The 21,157-nt window shown below is 39.1% G+C and overlaps 1 protein-coding gene across 1 annotated transcript in view; it reads right to left on the bottom strand.

The window, feature by feature from the left end:
* psme3 (proteasome activator subunit 3) overlaps positions 1–21,157 on the bottom strand; it is a 39,705-nt gene that overhangs the window by 3,561 nt on the left and 14,987 nt on the right. Inside the window, exons 3-10 of the mRNA XM_072561537.1 lie at positions 20,309–20,371; positions 19,631–19,738; positions 17,785–17,833; positions 12,858–12,970; positions 10,985–11,053; positions 7,740–7,807; positions 7,416–7,470; positions 4,776–4,862 (exon numbers count right to left, since the gene is read on the bottom strand). Coding sequence (XP_072417638.1) covers positions 4,776–4,862; positions 7,416–7,470; positions 7,740–7,807; positions 10,985–11,053; positions 12,858–12,970; positions 17,785–17,833; positions 19,631–19,738; positions 20,309–20,371 — 612 coding nt within the window. The remainder of the gene's footprint in view (positions 1–4,775; positions 4,863–7,415; positions 7,471–7,739; positions 7,808–10,984; positions 11,054–12,857; positions 12,971–17,784; positions 17,834–19,630; positions 19,739–20,308; positions 20,372–21,157) is intronic.

The raw sequence follows: 21,157 nt of genomic DNA, 5'->3' as shown, positions 1-21,157 counted from the left end.
ACCCTCCCACCCACACTGGTATCATCTGTAAACTTTGAGATGTTACATTTTGTTCCTTCATCTAACTAGGGAATCTAATCTAATTTATTAATATATATTGGGGGACTAACACCAATCCCTGTGGCACCCCGCTAGTTACTGCCTGCTACTTTGAAAAGGACCCATTAATTCTTATTCTTTGGTTCTTCTCTGCCAACCAGCTTTTGATCCATCTCAATACACATCCCCCAGTCCTATGTGCTTTACCTTGAACGTTACTGTTTAAGTTGCTGAGTATTTCCAACATGTTCTGCTTTTTAGTTAAGTTTGAAATAGCATGTTGGGAAGCATGGGGTAGGGTGGAATTAAAAGAGCAGGATAGAAATTCTAAAGATTTGAAATTAATCTTAAGTGGTGGCACAATCCAGATGGTCAACCATTTTGGACCATTACGCTAGATGAGTTTTGAATCTTGAGACTTTGTACATTGGACTTACCAGCAAAGGAAGAGATTTTACTCCTATCCCACCTATCAGTTGGATATCTAAAATATAACAAGTAGCCTGCAAACCAAGAAATCCTACTTGGAGAATGTACTTTGAATACTATTCTTACAAGTCCAGGCAGTTAAGGCATAAACCAGTTCAACATGCCTTACGTCAACATAGAACTTAGAAACTTCCCAATCATGACAATCCTGGACAACAATTTATCTAATTAAGTGAAACTCAGGAAGAATTCAAACCTAGTTAAAACAAGACATAACCAGTGAGATATAATGAGGGAATCTGTTAGTCTTTGGGGTTAGCTTTATGAAATTTAACTGGGTAAACAAAGTTTGTGGTCAGAACATGTTAGAGGCATGTGATTTTTGTCCTTCTTAATCCCAAAGAGAGCGGTTTATCTCACTCTCAGATGGTGAATCACTTTGTACTTAGATGTTACCAACTTCTGACATGCAAGGTCACGCCTATTTGATCGAGAGGTCATTTTAGGATAAGGGGTAGCAGATTTAAAACAGAGATGAGGAGAAATGACTTCTTTCAAAAAGTCATGAATTTATGGAACTCTATCCCAGAGAGTGGTGGTTGCCAGGGCATTGAGAAAGATTTGAGGAGAAGTTAAACAAATTTTTACTTAGTAATGGCTGGACAGATTATGGGGAGTGGGCAGTAAATTGGAGTTGAGGTCAAGATGAGGTCAGTTGTGATTGTATTGAGTAATGAAACAGGCTTGAGCAGATGAATTGCTTACCCCTAAGTTCTTACGCTCTTATTTTAATGTCTCCTTAAAAAAATAACTCCTCTGACATTTTTTGGATGCCACTTTGCATCTTAAGAGATTTCCCATATCACTCACCCTGGAAACTCAGTCATAGAAATGTACAGCATGGAAACAGATCCTTCGGCCCAACCTGTCCATGCCGACCAGATATCCCAAACCCAATCTAGTCTCACCTGCCAGCACCCGGCCCATATCCCTTCAAACCCTTCCTATTCATATACCCATCCAAATGCCTCTTAAATGTTGCAATTGTATCAGCCTCCACCAGATCCTCTGGCAGCTCATTCAATACACATACCACCCTCTGTGTGAAAAAGTTGCCCCTTAGGTCTTTTTTAGATCTTTCCCCTCTCACCCTAAACACTAAACCCCTCTAGTTCTGGACTCCCTCACCCTAGGGAAAAGACTTTGTCTATTTATCCTATCCATGCCCCTCATAATTTTGTAAACCTCTATAAGGTCTCCCCTCAGCCTCAGACGCTCCAGGGAAAACAGCCCCAGCCTGTTCAGCCTCTCCCTGTAGCTCAGATCTTCCAACCCTGGCAACATCCTTGTAAATCTTTTCTAAACCCTTTCAAGTTTCACAACATCTTTCCAATAAGAAGGAGACCAGAATTGCACACAATATTCCAACAGTGGCTTAACCAATGTCCTGTACAGCTGCAACATGACCTCCCAACTCCTTCACTCAATACTCTAACCAATAAAGGAAAGCATACCAAACGCCGCCTTCACTATCCTATCTATCTGCGACTCCACTTTCAAGGAGCTATGAACCTGCACTCCAAGGTCTCTTTGTTCAGCAACACTCCCTAGGACCATATCATTAAGTGTATAAGTTCTGCTAAGATTTGCTTTCCCAAAATGTAGAACCTCGCATTTATCTGAATTAAACTCCATCTGCCACTTCTCAGCCCATTAGCCCATCTGGTCTAGATCCTGTTGTAATCTGAGGGAACCCTCTTTGCTGTACACTACACCTCCAATTTTGGTGTCATTTGCAAACATACTAACTGTACCTATTAGGCTCACATCCAAATCATTTATGTAAATTACAAAACGTTGAGGGTCCAGCACTGTTCCTTGTGGCACTCCACTGGTCACAGGCCTCCAGTCTGAAAAACAACCCTCCACCACTACCCTCTGTCTTCTACCTTTGAGCCAGTTCTGTATCCAAATGGCTAGTTCTCTCTGTATTCCATGAGATCTAACCTTGCTAATCAGTCTCCCATGGGGAACCTTGCCAAATGCCTTACTGAAGTCCATATAGATTACATCTACTGCTCTACCCTCATCAATCTTCTTTGTTACTTCTTCAAAAAACTCAATCAAGTTTGTGAGACATGATTTCCCATGCACAAAGCCATGTTGACTATCCCAAATCAGTCCTTGCCTTTCCAAATACATGTCCATCCTGTCCCTCAGGATTCCCTCCAACAACTTGCCCACCACTATGGTCAGGCTCACTGGTCTATAGTTCCCTGACTGATTGACTCACTTCTGTTCTCAGCTGTACCCATCTCCGATCGATCTCTTTCCTCACTATCTCCCTGGGTCCCACCCACCCCCCCCACCTTACTACTTTAAATCCTCCCAAGCAGTTCTAGCAAATTTCCCTGCCAGTATATTAGTACCCTTCCAATTTAGGTGCAATCTGTCCTTCTTGTAAGGTGACTTCTACCCCAAAAGAGATTCCAATGGTCCAAAAATGTGAATCCTTCTCCCATACACCAGCTCCTCAGCCATGCATTCATCTGCTCTATCCTCCTATTCCTGCCCTCACCACCTTGTATCACTGGGAGTAACCCAGATATTACTACCCTTGAGGACCTCCTTTTTAAATGTCTGCCTAACCCTCTGTAATCTCCCTTCAGAATCTCAATCTTTTCTCTTCCAACTTGCTCAGGTCGAAATGGATTAATCATGGTTAGAATTAGACTGAAACTTTCCATTTCACCCATGTATTTAACGAGGAGAAACGGAATATTTAGTCATTCAGTAAATGGAGATTAACTTTGATTTCATATTGTAAATCAAAAGAACAGCTCTGGTATTGCACCATTGATATCTATACTGTTTTATAAGCTGAATGAGAGGAAGAATAATAGTGTTAGCAATGTGTTTGAGATATCCATAAAGTCAAATTGTTAAAATAGGCAGTGTTCCTCAACCAATGTTATGACTAAACTCAACATACTCTAAGAGACCAGTTTTTGGAACTATAACCTGAATTGGAAGTTGGCCTGCTGTAGCAGAAATCAGGAGTACTACATTCGAAACCAAATACTGCGTATTATTGAGAGTTTTAAAACCATGTTGCTTTGAAACTGTATGGGTGTGAATTCAAGAGTGAACAGCACATGGGAATTGAAGTTAAGGAACTGTTGCCTGACAACAGCCCTCTGATGGTCTAACACTCAATCAATAAGTGCCAAGAGTAGCAGAGAAGCATTCAGATCCTGCAGGCATAAAGCAGCCACCTCTTTCCCTCTCCATGTGGGGAAAGACAGAAAACCAAGAAAACAACTAGACCCATTTCCATGTTACAAACCATCAAACAGAAGAACAACAGACAATAGTGTATCATCACTGCAAAATTCAGAAGGACCAAGTTAAAATAGCTTTCTGTTTTGTGGTCTGCCCTGTTGATTTTCAGATCTTTGCTTACTCTCTATATATTATTTTCCCTCCACAGTATACTTGCCTGTTGTCTGCCTTAATTGAGATGAAGTCAGAAGTTACAAGACACCAGGTTGTGGTCCAACAGATTTATTTGAAATCTAAGCTTTCTGAGCAATTGTCATCAGATGAAATTACTTCACCTAACGAAAGCTGTTCTGAAAGCTTGTAATTTCAAATAAACCTGTAACCTTATGTCATGTGACTTCAGACTTTGCTCACACCAGTCCAACATCTCCACCTCCACATTATTAATCGAGATGGACAGCATGTGAATTTGGGTTCTTGAAGAAGTACATTTTAAGTTAGATAAATAATTAGATATCGTTTCATTTCCACGTTCTTGTTAAAGTTAGCTTTTCTGTTACTGATGAAATCTGGTCTGAATTGTTTTTGTCTTGAATAGCAGTCAATAAAATAAATTGGTCATTTTAGTGGTCTCACTGGGACTTTATACTTTCTGTGGCAGCTTATGGAATAGTGGGGTACGATTATTGGCACACTCTTCCCAGTAAAACTGCACATTTGGAGGACTGGAATACAGATTTGCACCTGCAATTATCCATCAGGCAAATTTTCACACGCTATTATGAATGGTGAGCACCAAACCCACATCAGGACATGTCTCCAAACGATGCTCAGGAGAAGTTATTAGTGGCAACCATTAGATTTGCAAGGGAAACATCATTCCTTAAAAGAGTGGGTATGCAAGTGAAAAATAAGAGATTACTGACATGAAAAAGCTGTAACAATTTTCAAAACACAGCTTGCAACATCAAAAACTAACTTTTTAAAATTTGATCACTATACATGTGGGCTGAATTTGTACTTACATATTGGTTTCTCAGTTCAGAAACAATTAACCGAAGGCTGATGTATTCCTTTTCATCAATTTCAGACACGGTGCGACGGTAATCTTCCTAAACAACAAAACAAGTAAATTATTGCTCCAATTTCTAATTCAGAAGATGCTAACTCATCTCTTCTCTGTAACCCTGCAGCTATAGATACTGACCATTCTTCATATCCTGATTTAGCCTATTTAGGTAGGCATAGCACCACTGACATTACAAGAGATCTAGACATCCAGAGGTCAGGGGGGAAAGCAACCACAATCTCCTGCTCACAGTGTGTATCATGGATTTGAAGCACAATTTTGCTCTTCAATCACATTCCCTCCTTCAAAGACTCCCTATTTATTCTCCTGACAGAATGAAGATTTGATTAAAGATTTTGAAGGTGTCTGACAAAAATGTTAGAGCCAGCAGGAGTCAATATTTATTGCAGGAGGGGATGAGTGGGTCCCCAAAATTTCACCAAGGCAAAATGACTGTGTTAGTCTGTGTTGCTCAAACAATACAGAAGTGAAATACAAAAGTACCAGCATTCAACACAACAAAATAATAACATTAAGTTATACACACAGATCAGTAATAGTTCAGGCAGAGGCAAACTGGATAGGGGTGGATAAATATAACAAAATACTTCATGGTAATATTGATGCCAAATTTTGTAGTACTAATGTTTAGTTTTGAAAAAATTTCATTTTGTACTTAACATCTGATTCTAGCACTTATGGCAAATAGTACATGGATTCGATTTGTAGTATTTTATTTTAATCTGTTTCAATGTGATTCAGTTTCAACTTCTGAACCCAGCACTGTGGCTGCCCAAACTCAGGCTGGATTGAACACAGAACCAGTAGGAACAAAGAGGAAATTGTTCTAACTCATTTTACATTTAACATGGAATTGTTAATATTGCCTCTCAATATTAACATGAGCTAGATTTTTACGCTGGCTGTGAAGTCAAAACGTTTTAAAACAAATGTATAAAAACAAAAGCTAATTGGGATTTTATAATGAAGGAAGTATCTGTGGTGAATAATTCCATTGTCTTACAAAATGCATTTCCCAGTGCATAGCTGTATTTTCCATGTGGCTAACAGAATTATTTACTTTTATTTAAATTATGATTCAGTTTCCTTTGACCACAAGCAATTAAAATTTCAGTGCAATCTTAATACCATTTATTTTGAAAATTACTTCTCAGGTCATACATCCTACTCCTAGACTCTGAATACTCAGATCTCTATTTGGCAATGAAAGTTAAGTGGCATTTAGTGAGATCCCAGACTGACACACTTAGGCCAAAAACAAGAAAAAAATTACACAAGTGAACTTTCACATTTTGCTCTCTAGTGCATCTTGTTGCATTGAATTGTAACTAACACTGCCACAAACAATCTGCTTTTTCAATACATCTGTACAACAGGTATTAAACCTTGCTCCATTTTTAAAAACAAATCACTTTTGTTTTTCTCAATCTTAACAAATCGAACATCCCAAAGCACTTCACAGAGGAAACATGAAACAATATGTCATTTAAGTCATATAAGGTGATATTAAGTCAGATAATCATGGCTTCGACAAACGTAGATTTAAGGAGTAATTTAAAGGAGGGAAAAAAGGCAGGGAGGATTAGAGATGCAATGGACTCATTGTATTTGTGTATTGAATATCTAACCCCATGACCTAGGGGCACAGGCCTGAATCCCTCCACAGCAGATGGTAAAATGTGAATTCAATTAGTCAATTCAGTTAGCTTGATAGTAACCATGTCAATTGTTATAAAATCCCATCTAGATCACTACTGTTCTTTTGGGAAGGAAAGTCTGCCATCTTCACCCAGTCTGGTCTACATGTGATGCCAGATCTACTGCAATGTAGATGATTTTTACCTGCCCTCTGAAATGACCAAGCAAGTCATACCATTCAAAGGCAATGACAGATGGGTAACATATGCTGGTCTTGTTGGTGACACCCACATACCGTAAGAAAAAGAATCCCAAAGTTTAGAGCAGAGGAAGCCAAAGGCACAGCCAATGGTTGACCAATTTACAGTTGGGACAAAGATAGGCGATGTTAAAGAATTGGAAATAGGTGGTTTCAAAGACATCACAAACATCTGGTTGAAGGTCACCAGGGGGATCAACGTCACAGTTTGTGACCTTTAGTTAGATCTCAGTCGGTTATCAAAGAAGGAGCAGAATTGGTGGTCAGGGAGTGGAGTTTATGACAGGATTAAAGACCCCAGTTTTTTCCAATATTTAATCAGAGGAAACTTCCCCATATCTAGTACTGGATATTACAGAAGCAGTCCAACAACTTCGGAACAGAGGGATCAAGAAAGAAGAAAAGATGTAAAGTTTGTTGTAGTTAGTGCACAAAAGTATGTCATTAACTTCAGTCACAATGTTATGATAAAATGCACCCATATGTCTTATCAACTATTGCATACGTGATCAAAAATGTTTGTAGAAGCATAGAAAATAGTGTGATTAACTATTTGCAGTTTATAGGGCTTGATAAGAGGAAGCAGCTGACCGGTTATGCATGTATTTCACTCCAGACGTAACATTGCAAATTTTAGTGACAAATATGCTCTCACATCACAGTTGCACTGCCACTTACCACATGAGGATATTTAGCTACTTTGGACACCAATTTTGCTCTTGTAATGTAGTATCTGGAAAACCACAAAGACATGAATGTGTTTTAATTTGGATTTTGTTGGCTTGTAGAGCCAGGAGGCTGGGCATTATTTATATATTTAACACTCAAAGTTATACTGCCCATCAATTAACATACTAAACCATCAACGTGAGGTTTCATAAAAGCAAGCTGAAAATGTTAAACAGAATGCATTTTACTTAAGAGTGTGTTCTGAAAGATTCTATTAATATCTATTAATGGATAAGTTCAGATAATGAATTAAACACTAAGGTCTATACTTACCGAGAGATCTGATCCAAGTATGAAGCAGCTTCACTTTCAACTGTTCGGAGTTCTGCAACAGTCTCTTCCTTTAATTGAATGTGGGAAGAGAAGCAAAAGGATTGAGTAAATGCTACTGCAATATGGCTGTAACCTTTGTGCAAAGTATTTATCTTGAGTTGCTAATACTGAATTATCGTACAAATTATTTAAAATTGTATTAATGGACTGGTCACAATCGATTGAGAAAATCCCAATTTTAAACTGGACTTAGTTATTTATTCTATCAAACGTTCCCTTAAGTTCCAACACAATATGGGCATGCAAGTGATGGTTAACACTGGGTAATGTTGGTGAAACAGCAACGCTCTTTCAATCCCAAGCAATATCTTGATAAAATAGGGTGTTTATGGTACAGTGGTAATACCCTACCTCTGAGCCAGAAGGTCTGGGTTCAAGTCCCACCTTCCCCATTCATGTGACATAATATCTCTGAATAGGTTGATTAAAAGATCTGTAATGAACTCTGATCAAGTGTCACATGTTGAAAAGCTAGTCATAATAAAAAAAAACACACACCTGAAAAGATATGTTTAGAAGACACTCCAGAAGAGACAAAGTGACATTCCTAAGTTTGCAGCAGCTTTAGTGAGATTTGCCACATAGGACTTCAGCTTTTGCCATAATTAAACTTTTACTTTCAGTGACAAGACTGGCAACGTTGCAAGAAATATTGGCCATTCATAAAACGACTGGGAGTCTGACAGAAACAGATCCAGGTACATCACCCAACATAGCTGTTCAGGTCAGCTTGTCAGATGGTGAATTGCGTTCATTCGCACATTTGAACAGCTGAGAATTTTTGTTTTTAACGTTTTACAGTTTCAGTGTTTCATCAAGAGTACTTTCCATACTGGATTCTTGACAATGCTTGATCATTAAAGAAATGACTCTAATAGAGTCATAGAAATGTACACCATGGAAAGAGACCCTTCGGTCCAACCCGTCCATGCCGACCAGATATCCCAACCCAATCTAGTCTCACCTGCCAGCACCCAGCCCATATCCCTCCAAACCCTTCCTATTCATATACCCATCCAAATGCCTCTTAAATGTTGCAATTGTACCAGCCTCCACCACATCCTCTGGCAGCTCATTCCATACACATACCACCCTCTGCGTGAAAAGGTTGCCCCTTAGGTCTTTTTTATATCTTTCCCCTCTCATCCTAAACCCTAAACCCCTCTAGTTCTGGACTCTCTCACCCCAGGGAAAAGACTTTGTCTATTTATCCTATCCATGCCCCTCATAATTTTGTAAACCTCTATAAGGTCTCCACTCAGCCTCAGACGCTCCAGAGAAAACAGCTCCAGCCTGTTCAGCCTCTCCCTGTAGCTCAGATCCTCCAACCCTGGCAACATCCTTGTAAATCTTTTCTAAACCCTTTCAAGTTTCACAACATCTTTCCAATAGGAAGGAGACCAGAATTGCACACAATATTCCAACAGTGGCTTAACCAATGTCCTGTACAACCGCATCATGACCGCCCAACTCCTGTACTCAATACGCTGACCAATAAAGGAAAGAATACCAAACGCCTTCTTCACTATCCTATCTACCTGCGACTCCACTTTCAAGGAGCTATGAACCTGCACTCCAAGGTCTCTTTATTCAGCAACACTTCCTCAGACCTTACCATTAAGTGTATAAGTCCTGCTAAGATTTGCTTTCCCAAAATGTAGAACCTCACATTTATCTGAATTAAACTCCATCTGCCACTTCTCAGCCCATCTGGTCCGGATCCTGTTGTAATCTGAGATAACCCTCTTCGCTGTTCACTACACCTCCAATTTTGATGTCATCTGCAAACATACTAACTGTACCTCTTATGCTCGCATCCAAATCATTTATGCAAATGACAAAAAGTAGAGGACCCAGCACTGATCCTTGTGGCACTCCCACTGGTCACAGGTCTCCAATCTGAAAAACAACCCTCCACCACCACCCTCTGTCTTCTACCTTTGAGCCAGTTTTGTATCCAAATGGCTAGTTCTCCCTGTATTCCATGAGATCTAACCTTGCTAACCATTCTCCCATGGGGAACCTTGTCGAACGCCTTACTGAAGTCCACATACATCACATCTACCGCTCTGCCCTCATCAATCCTCATTATTACTTCCTCAAAAAACTCAATCAAGTTTGTGAGACATGATTTCCTACGCACAAAGCCATGCTGACTATTCCTAATCAAACAAAATCATAATAAACCAAGGCGGCATAGTCAATGATGAACAGCTGACCTAAAACTGCTACACTGAAATATAACACACAGGCACATATTAATCAATTAAATAAAAACCAAAAGAACTGTGGATGCTGTAAATCAGGAACAAAAACAGAAGTTGCTGGAAAAACTCATTAGGTCTGGCAGCATCTGTGAAGAGAAATCAAAGTTAGCGCTCCGGGTCCGGTGACCCTTCCTTAGAATTGTGTTCTGAGGAAGGGCCACCGGACCTGAAACATTAACTTTGATTTCTCTTCAGAGATGCTGGAGCTTTTCCAGCAACTTCTGGTTTTGTTAGTTAATTAATGCATTCTCATAGAATGCACACATGTAGATAAAATCATCAGTTTCAAAATGTGCCTCTCTTGATATGATGTGCTATCTCATTTGCCTTCTTAGCAGAACAGGCAAACCCGAGAAAACGACAATACACACTGAACTGTGCCTAGTGACACAGACACTTGATCAAAGTACATTATAGATATGTTAATCAACCTATTTGGAGATGTTATGTCACATAATTAGCAAAGGTGGGACTTGAACCTAGGCACATTCGGCACTTGGGTTTAAAGCAGCTCAGGCTGAGGTGAAGGCAGCCATGTCCTAATGGGCAGCAAATTTCTTGTGTGAAATAAGCCTGGATGCTCTGAGGAGATGCTTTCATGCATTTCTACAGAACAAAGCCACCCACAGTTCAACAATCGGAATGGTAATCAGATTACAACAGATTGCACTCTTGCATAGTTGAAACTATGCAGAACACAGTGAAGTTTACAACACCACAGGTCACATTGCACAATTTAACAGTGCTTGATGCCGACATGTAGATATAGCAGCAAGACTCTCCAATTCTAGGTAACAACTCTCAGCTTGATCAATAGGGTGGAGGGAAAAATCCCTAAATGCAAAACAAATAGCAAATCTAGGGTACTGGAAATAAATGTGAGGAAATCTTTAAAAAACAGCAATGCAATGATTGTACCTGAATAGAAACACCAAAGTTATTGCCATCTTCTATCCTTGGTATCAGTAGCTGAACCCACATTTTAACCTAGAGCATGTTCAAAAGAGTTGAGAATGACAGTTGTACAACCCACACGAACAGGAAGTTCAGATAGTGCTACACGACAACACTACAAATACAGCTTTTGCATCTGGAGTCATTATTTTTATTCTCTCTTGTACAGAGTAATCCCATATGGGAGTGAGAAAAGAATAAAATGTTCTCTTGGCTTTGTCTACTGAATATTTGCCAAAATCCGTTTGCAAGTTTCTAGATGTTGAAGCTTGGAAACGTCTGGAGCACATACTTTCTTCTGCAGCCAAATTAATGAAGTTCGCTTCCTTTTAGTATATTAAAATAATTTCTGCATGCTGCTTTCATTGAAAACATTTTCAGCTACCTATAAAACACATTTCAGGTTGTTTCTGCAGGATTCATATTCATGTGACTTAGTATTTAATGTTAACTATACATTGAAAGTCAGACATATGAATTAAAAATTATTTAGCAACTGAGTAAGATAGTTAACAATCATTTTCTGTAAATGAAACACAACTTTTGTTTAAAGTTGTATGGCTGGACTCTGATAGGGAAACTGTACGATGGTTCCAATTCTTCAGGTAGTTGATAAAAACATAGAACACTAGACGTGGCTGTAACCCCCAGTAGCGTGGATCTCAAGATGCACATTCTCCTCAAGTCAAAATTGTTCCTGAACATCATAGAACATTACGATTATGAAGTCAATTTCTTCACTCAGATTATGGTGAATATAATTGTCTACCAGAGAGGTGTGAAAGCTCAGTCACTGAACACATACAAGATAGAAATCAACATATCTTGAGACTATGCCATTAAACGGTATGGAGGTAATGTGGGAAAGTGGCATTGAAGCAGATGACTAGCTCTGACTAATATGAATGGTGAAACAGGCTGGTCTAGCCCTGTTTCTGTGGAATACCTGAATCATATCCCACAATGCATCTCAATGTCCTGAGGTAGAGTCGGGGTAGAGAGCTACCTATTTTAATCTCAGAATGCTCAATTTCAATCCAAATCAGAATTGGCTTCTCCTCCCTGCTGATTATTTGAATCCTATAATTTTCATCTGTTTCCTTACAATCCGATGATTTTGAGAGGACATTTTCAATAGTGTTATTTACCTTGGAGCCTATTTACTGGTTTCCCATTTCTACTATTCACCTCTTTGCTCCCGGAATGTTGACCCCTTATTCCTTCATCCTGCATGCATCTTGTTTAAATGAACAATATTTTAGGTGTACAAGGCTGAATAGGGTCAAGATATTCCATATGAAGAGCAAGAAGCTATTGGTGAAAGAGTGACAAATGTTCACTTCCAATTAGCAGGGCGGTATCAGGAATTTTATCCTATTACAGTATACACTGGGTCTGTATCTGCTTTGTGTTAGGATGAGAGGTCAGATTCCAGATTCATGCTGGGAGCTGCAACTGGAATGAAAATACCTTTCATGTTACAGCATCATTTGTAAACAGCAGTCTTGAAGATACAAGACATTAAACAAAAAAAAAAGAAAAATTTGGCAAAGCATACTTCATCCAAGCTTCAACTTTTTAATCAGTTCTACGAAGTTCTTAAAACTGGAAATGGGAGGGATGACTTTTCCACTCAACATTTCTAACATGACTTTTCTCCACAGGGCAGGATGTGTCTTATGGGTGGAATTTCAACAGCATGGAAAAGTTGGTGCTTGTAGGGCCATGCTTATACTCATCTGTACGTAAATGCAGAAATGTAGCATTAATCAAATTTTGCTAATTGCATGATGCCCAAGCTGCACCAGAATGACAAGTTCCAAAAGATGTCACTTACTGTATTGCACTTCTCCATGAGTGTCCTGATTTCTGGTTTAATTTTCTCAATCATCTCAACCAGCTGCTGGTTACTCTTCAGCATCCCATTTGGAATTACAAACACCTTTGTACCTGTAATTGGAAAATCAAGGTGCGTTGCAAACTTTAAAAAATATTTTGTTCGATACAACGTTGTCACATTTTAAAAAAAGTTATTCATTCCCAATAATAAAAACAGAGGCTGAAAATACACAGCACATCCATCAGAATTTCAGAACAAGACTAGCTGTTTGACCTTGATGTCAAAAGCCCAACAGCTGAACATTTTCAACAATTTGCAAATTTTAACTGTTGAAGCAATTAGCTGTAGTTACACTGCCTGAATCTCAACGTTTCAATGACTGAACGCCAAGTGTGAACAATCTTTGTTGAATTTACTGCTAGGGCTTACTAGCAGGGAATTAATTAAGACTGCTCAATGAAAAGGGTGGCATATTCCCCTCCCTGGAGGTGGTAAGAAAGGGAAATAACAGGAAAGAGTTGGCCATGGCGAGAAGGTGAACACCTTCTCACCCAGCTTACTATTTAAGTTCTGGGTGAGAAGGTTTATGGCAATCTTCACCATCAATTAAAGTCCTTACATGGCCACTAAATGGTCACGTAAAGGCCTCAACTTGCTATGTGGTATGCAAAAGACTGGTTTCATGATGACCTGCTTGCTAGATTTGATAAGAACTATAAAGTAAATGAACTTTCAGTGAAACATCCCAGATTATCTAATGACATTTCTTAGTTTTTCCCACTAGTCTAATGTTCATTAGCTATTTTTAAAAGTTTGTTTTTTTGTTGTTGTTTATAACTCTTCCAAGTAATGTTAAATTTAATATTTTCCTGTCTTTCAGCAGAAAATACTCATGTGATACACCAAACATTAAACCCAAAGTAAAGTTTCCTCAAGCCTGTCCAAATCTCGTATGTTAACAGCAATACTATCTACAACATCAGAGAATCTTCTATCTCAATTCTCTTGTGAAGGAGGTCATGAATCTTTAGGAAATGAAGGATCTTTCCATTGTGCACGCTGGGACTCACTAGGAACTGGAGGCAACTGATTTTCATTCAGGATTGGTTACAGATCAGGAAAAATGCTCCATACACGCAACGCTGATTAAATCTCTCTAATAGATTTTCCACTCCTAACACAAGAACACTAACAAGAAAATAAAGTCATAAATCACCTCCCAGGTAACTGACCCATAAAGCTCAATTTCCTTGGCCCAAAGCCCAACCTCTTCAATATGAGGTTGTGCTCACTCCTCCTCATAAATGGACTACAAAAATTCATTAAACTTGAAAAGTCAATGCTTTTCTCTATTCACAAGTATTATCGGATTCATTTTGCATTTACGGTGATATAACAGCACAGGAGGCCACTGGTTCTATGTCGATTCTGCACAGTAATCTAAATCATCATTCTACCCCTGAAGTTTTTCAAGTTATCTTCCTCAAGGGCCCACCCAATTTTATTCCGAAATCATTCAGCACCTCTAGTGCCAAACCCTTGCTGGGACTAAGTTAGGTTTTCTGTTCAGCTTGAATCTATTCTACTACCTGTTCTGATATGCAGCATCTTATTGAAGATATTTTGAAATAGAGTTTCTGTTCTCCATACAAGAGTTGCGATGCTGCTATTAAAAAAGCCTGGTGTGATGCATCTGCACAATGACACCATAAATGAAATGCAATTTGTAATACAAACTCTGCATAGCTCTCAGTGCCCTATTAAACAGCTGCAAACCACAAGTTGTTTTTGCTGTTTCTTAAAGCCATTATTCCTGAAAAGCTAATTTCCTGGCTGAAGGCTATTCAAAGAGAAAGTGCGAAGATTGGTTACATGTCCCTTAAGGGAGATCACAGCAGTGAAAATGACAGTAGAATACAAAGGGTCTTTTCAAATATCAGGAAAACAAATCAATATAAAAATACAAATGCAGTCAACACTTTGAAGGCTATTCTTAAGGCCTCCACACCAAAGTGCTTTCACTTCTTTGGACCTTATTCACACTTAGTTATAATACACAGCTCTAAATTTAAAAGCTGCATTCCTATTTTATGCATGCACACATATTGCTCCATCCAGTGGTGGCATTGGCCACATGTGCAACCATTTTAAAAATCCATGTTAGATTTAATGTGATGCATGACCCTAACCTGCTCTTTGCTTCTTCAATTGAAATTCAATAAAATTGGCCAAACATCAAAGATGACCTACTCTTTTTAAATCCAAGTTTTTGCTCTCTAAACCTGTAACTTCAAGCTTTAAACCTTGCCATTAAGGTTTCTGCAGCTGCCATAGAGTGACACAACATGGAAACAGACCCTTCAGTCCAACCAGTCCAAGCTGATCATAATTCCAAACGAAACCAGTCCCAGCTGCCTGCACTTGGCCTCATTTTATCAGCACAATTGCTCAACTTAACTTTGAAATTGACAACTATTTATTCAGAAGTAATTCTTCAATTTTATAGCGTTATTTGATTTGAAACTGCATTCCCACTAAGTCTGGTCAGCAACTCATCCTCTGGTGTCTGAAGGAAATACCAGTATCACTCAAACACAAAGTAAATAAACCAGACAAGTTGTACAGAAGAGTTAATGCTGACAGCGCAATGTTTTTATGGTAAAATGATTGGGGTAAGCTTCAGACAACAAACTTCAGCAGCTCAGAGACCCATTATACAAAAGGCTTTGCTCAGACACTGGAGTTATAAAGCAATTTTCCTTACAAAAAACAAACAACACACAATCATATAAACATGGCAAGATATTTGCCCAAAGAAGCTTCATAATTTAGAAGTACCAAACATTAAAATTTGGTCTGAAACTAACATTCCTGTCTTGATGCCAAAGATAACTTTCAATGAGGGGAAGATCAAACATTCTCACACACCTTTAAAAAGTTAAAACATCTGTCTGTTTATTGTTCTTGGAAACGATACCATCTTTTGAAACATCACTCGTGTGTTAATGATTTATTATTGTGGTATTGGCAATCAGGATTTTCTTTTAAAACCTATTGGATAATATAACTTTGGCAAGGTGGCTCAGTGGTTAGCACTGCTGCCTCACAGCGCCAGCGACCTGAGTTCCATCCCAAGCTCAGGCGACTGTCCGTGTGGAGTTTACACATTTTCCGTGTCTGTGTGGGTTTCCTCCCACAGTCCAAAGATGTGCAGGTTAGGTGGATTAGTCATGCTAAATTGCCCATAGTGTGCAGGGATGTGCAGACTGGAAAGATTAGCCATGGGAAATATAGGGTTACAGGAAAAGGGTAGGACATTGGGTCGCTCTTTGGAGGGGTGGACTCATTGCAAATGGCCTGCTTCCATACTGAAGTGATTCTATAATTCTTCTTTTCAATTCCAAGCTGTTATTAATTGTTTCAATATATGAAACTGGGCTGTCTTGGCATTGTTTGGAAACTACATTTGTAATACCACCTCAGAGGGCTAGCTTGCCATCGCCCTGTATAAATGCTCACACACAGAATGGTGAGTTATTGAAGGGTTGCTGCCACATGCCCAACTCTATGTAAGTAACCGCCATCACTGCTGAGGGACAAAAGGAGAAGTAAATTCCTTCAGCTACAGGCTGTTCTGAGATTGCAGTGCAAGGCTATAAAGTATTTAAACAAATGGCTATAATTAAAAAGAAAAAGATTATCTGGACCAGAACACTGCCAACGATGAAATAAATACTGTCCTGCAGGCCAAATCATTAAAAAGCAGTTACACAAACAAACTGGAGTCAGAAACACGCAATCTTAAACAGGCTCGTGAGTTACATAAACAATAGAGAGAAGAATTGTGCAACAGGAAGCTACATGGTTGTAACCTTCAGGTTATTTTCTCAGCCAAATGCTAAAATAGGAATCATGGCAGAGGTTTTTTGCGAGCTTCAGCATCCAGACATTAAGACTAAATGAGAACTCTCCCTTGCCAGAAACAACTGTTGAAGCAACATTCCTGCAAACAGCCTCCCCAACTGGTCGCCTACGAATTTTCAAACTCGCAAACTAGAGTCTCAGACATGAAGGTGCTCTCAGCATTGAAAAGTTAAAGGGCTATTTCAAAGGGGACCAAATGCGTAGGCACCTTGGACTGAAATGCGTAGGCACCTGGGATTGTATACATTGGAGTTTAGAAGATTAACGGGAGATCTAATAGAAACTTACAACATGGAAAGGGTGGACGCGAGGAAATTGTTTCCATTAGGTGAGGAGACTAGCACCCGTGGACACAGCCTTAGAATTAGAGGGGGTAAATTCAGAACAGAAATGTGGAGACATTTCTTCAGCCAGAGAATGGTGGGCCTGTGGAATTCATTGCCGCGGAGCGCAGCGGAGGCCGGGACGCTAAATGTCTTCAAGGCAGAGATTGATAATTCCTTGTGAAATCAAGAATTTAAGGGCTACGGGAGAATGCGGCTAAGTGGAGTTGAAATGCCCATCAGCCATGATTGAATGGCGGAGTGGACTTGATGGGCCGAATGGCCTTACTTCCACTCCTATTTCTTATGGTCTTATGGAAAGGGAAACTTGATTAATAAAAATGTTGGTGCCAACAAGATGGTGGTGGCTGCCAGAGGTCCTCTCTTTGGAGGCTGCAGCCTCGGATGCTGATGGTCGTCAGGACCATCAATTGAGAGACTGCCTTCATAGAAGTGGCGCCTGCTGCACGTGGTTGTAAGTGGAATGTCTGATACAAAAATCTCTCCTAATCAGGGCTACATAAATTAGCTGCCCTCCTTTGTTTCCCATGCTGCTTCAAAAGATGGCCTGAGCCATTTTTCCCCTGTCCTGAGAAAGCTCAGCCCTTGGTTTCAGAAAATGGTCATGATGACAAATTATTAACAAAACGCCCAGTTCCAAGCAGGCCTCTGTTTACCTGGACAATTACTTTCGCCATCTTCTAGTTTTCTCTTCTTAATATTGCGCTGAAATTTTAAAAAAAATTAAAATCAAATTCCAGCATCTGGGAAGGATCAAGTGAGAAATATAATTACAGAACAAAAACAAAAGTTAGCAGAAGCCATGGGGCCATAAAGCAGATATCAAAATAGCTTAAAAGGCCAATTAAATTTATATCTAAAAATTAGAAAGAACACAGTGAACAGTGAGGAGACCATACTTAAATATAATTACAATGGGCAAGAGGCAAATAGTAAATTGAAAGTAAAAGAATTGTCTTAACCTGGTTTTCCTTAATAGTTCAGTAAATGTTCTAATATGTCCCTCTACGTTCTTTGTTTCTCATCAGTTTCTTGGAATTACTCTGCATACTCTTGCAGTATTCCCTCTTATTCATCTGGGGGTGGGGGGTGGGGGTGGGGGGGGTGGGGGTGGGGGTGGGGGTGGGGAGGGGGGGGAATATTAAGCCAATGGAGCAACCTCCTCATTAGTTGAGAATGTACATTCACCTTGGCTGATAGCAAACCTAATACTACATCAGAAAACTTAAAATGCTTATCTTTGGGTAAAGCAAAAATTTAAGGTGAATGTTTCAGAAATGGAAGAGGAAGATTCAGAATTGCACCAAGTGTTTTTCTTGGTTCAAATAAAGATAACTGATGTGAGGAAAAGTCTTCTTATTTTGATAGCCAACTAAAAAATCTAGCTTCCATTAATTGTGAATCCAATTACACAAAACTGCCAGCAATTCATGCACAAGTGGGCAATATCCTTACAAAACCAAAAAGGACAGCTAATGTAAGAAATAAAATTTAAAAAGTGGATAGAGCTGCTTTGAGATCGACACTCAGGAGTTTATTGAAGTGGCAAATGGGAAGCTTTATTCCAAACTGCACCTGATCGGGGACTGTTCTTGTGCCAAAATTGGAAAAGCACTCACAGCTCACCTGCTGAGCAAAAGGTTGTAATAAAAAGGTGAGGATGGAGCACTTGAGAAGTAATAGAGATTGTTCTATTTATTGATGCTTCTCCTTTTGTTTTGCTTCAATTGCTGTTCTTATAAAACTCCCACATAGTCAAACATACTGCGTACAACAATAACAAAGTACAAAAACAACGACAGTTCAAGAAGGATCTCTAAAAACCAACAGAACATTGGGGTAGGTTACAAAATTATCGTCAATGGTAAGGATATTAATATAAGTGCGTAAAGTGCAGCATGGCTGACATTGGACTCAGTTTGTAGACAGACAACGTTGAAGATGCAGTAATATTCTTGTGCATTATACTGTGCTATGTTGTTGCTACATTTTAAAAATAAAATTTGTACCCAAAAAAGCAGCATGGCATTGGTACTCAAAACTTAAAATTGTGCACTTCACAAGGACTTCTATAATTTCTGAAAACATGGATAATGAGGGAGAAATCATGAGGTAGTTACCTTGTCAATTAAAGTGTTGTACACATCCCAATGCAAAGAGACCCTCTCATTCCAAACATATGCATTTTACTAAATGCGATAGGCAGCCAACATTTTGTCATCCGAAGAGCAGTCAGACCCTGACAGATTTACAAATGGTACAGCTGTCAGAGTTGGACAAATCGTTACTTTGTTTTTTGTGATGTCTAAGTTACTATAATGCTCAGCAGTGGAAAGGAATCAGATTTCAGTTCTTCCTTCACATAAGATCAGAAATACTAAGAATTAAATTAATTTAGTCAACCTTCAGGGTCATCTGCTTATCTCTTCAACTTGTTTTGGTTCATCCTGACTGTCACCATCCCAAGAGAGATCTTGTTATAACCTCTTGTCAAATACTCACTGCGCTATCCAAACCATCATGGCTGTTGGTCAGCATTATAGGTTCTGGTACTGGCAAATTGAGGTCTGAATGAATAGTAGCCAAATCCGAAACATTCAAGAGGGGCTCCTAGAAAGAAAATATCTGTTAGATAATTTACAAAAGTAAAACCCACACACAATGCATCATGAAGCCAGTCAGTGCAACCACAGCAATAGTGCATTTTCAGAAAGATAAAGGAAACAAAATAATTTCCATTTGTATCAGTTACCAACAATAATGAGATACTTCCAATAAAAATATCAAGACTCACATTGCTTTACAAATTAAGTTGCCCATTATAATATTAACCATAGATAGAAAGACTGCCAAAGTTTCTTTTTCAACCCATTCAAGGATTAGTTATTTTGTTTTGCACTTGCATTATTATTGGTGCAATAAAAAACGAAAAGATATTGACAAAACTAAATGGAAATTATACAAGTCGCAAAGAGAAACCTGAACACAACTCTTGGACGGCAATTACTGTAGATCTGCAACAAAGCAATAAATTGGCAAATCCCTCATTCCCAGCAAGCAATGCAGATTAGAGATTTCAGGTGTAGAATGTTATATGCCCAACCCAAGAGCCTTTTGAGTAAAATGCCCTGGGTTTGGTGAATTTATCCTAACATCACCAACTTGATGATTGAGTCTTACCTTCAGAAAACCATCTAGCTCCAATAACTTCTTTGGAAAGAAACTTGCAACCAGGTCTTCTGCCTAAAGTATAAGACATAAATGTAAATCAGAAAAATTTCACATGGAATTGACTGCTTCCTTAAAAGCAGTACCACTTGCTGGATAACTAAAGCACAACCCCTCAAAGCCACATTGGAAATTCTAATACGTGAATTATTTATGGTGGAGGCATAAATGGTAATGTCATAGAACGGAGAGTAATATCTTTTGACCATAGGCAGATGGTGAAATCTGAATTCAACAAAATCTGGAAATAAAATTTAGCCTAATGGTTACCTAATGTAACCACTGTTGAGTGTTCCAAAAAACATCTGGTCCACAAATGTAAAATCTGCCATCCCTTAGCTTTGTTTGCATGTACATCCAGATCCAGCAACATGGTTGATCTTAAAACTGTCCTCCGAAATGGATTAGTGGTGCTGGAAGAGCACAGCAGTTCAGGCAGCATCCAACGAGCAGCGAAATCGACGATTTTTTTGCCCGAAACGTCGATTTCGCTGCTCGTTGGATGCTGCCTGAACTGCTGTGCTCTTCCAGCACCACTAATCCAGTATTTGGTTTTCAGCATCTGCAGTCATTGTTTTTACCTTTTGTCCTCCGAAATGGCCTAGTCAGCCACTCAGTTGTATCAAATCGCTACCAAGTCAAAATAAAGAAATGAAATCAACAGTACTCCAGGCATCAACCTCAGCACTAAAAGGACAATAGCAAACACAGCCTTGTGAATTCTGTATAGGCTTCCTTACCCACACCCAAAGATAAGTGACAAAACTGGAATAGCTGTGTCATAGATTAGACAAACAACAG

This window comes from Chiloscyllium punctatum, chromosome 42, assembly GCF_047496795.1.
Source record: "Chiloscyllium punctatum isolate Juve2018m chromosome 42, sChiPun1.3, whole genome shotgun sequence".
In the NCBI taxonomy this organism is placed as follows: Eukaryota; Metazoa; Chordata; class Chondrichthyes; order Orectolobiformes; family Hemiscylliidae; genus Chiloscyllium; species Chiloscyllium punctatum.
The sequence above is the reverse complement of the archived record's forward strand: the minus strand, read 5'-3'. Positions and strand labels throughout refer to the sequence as shown.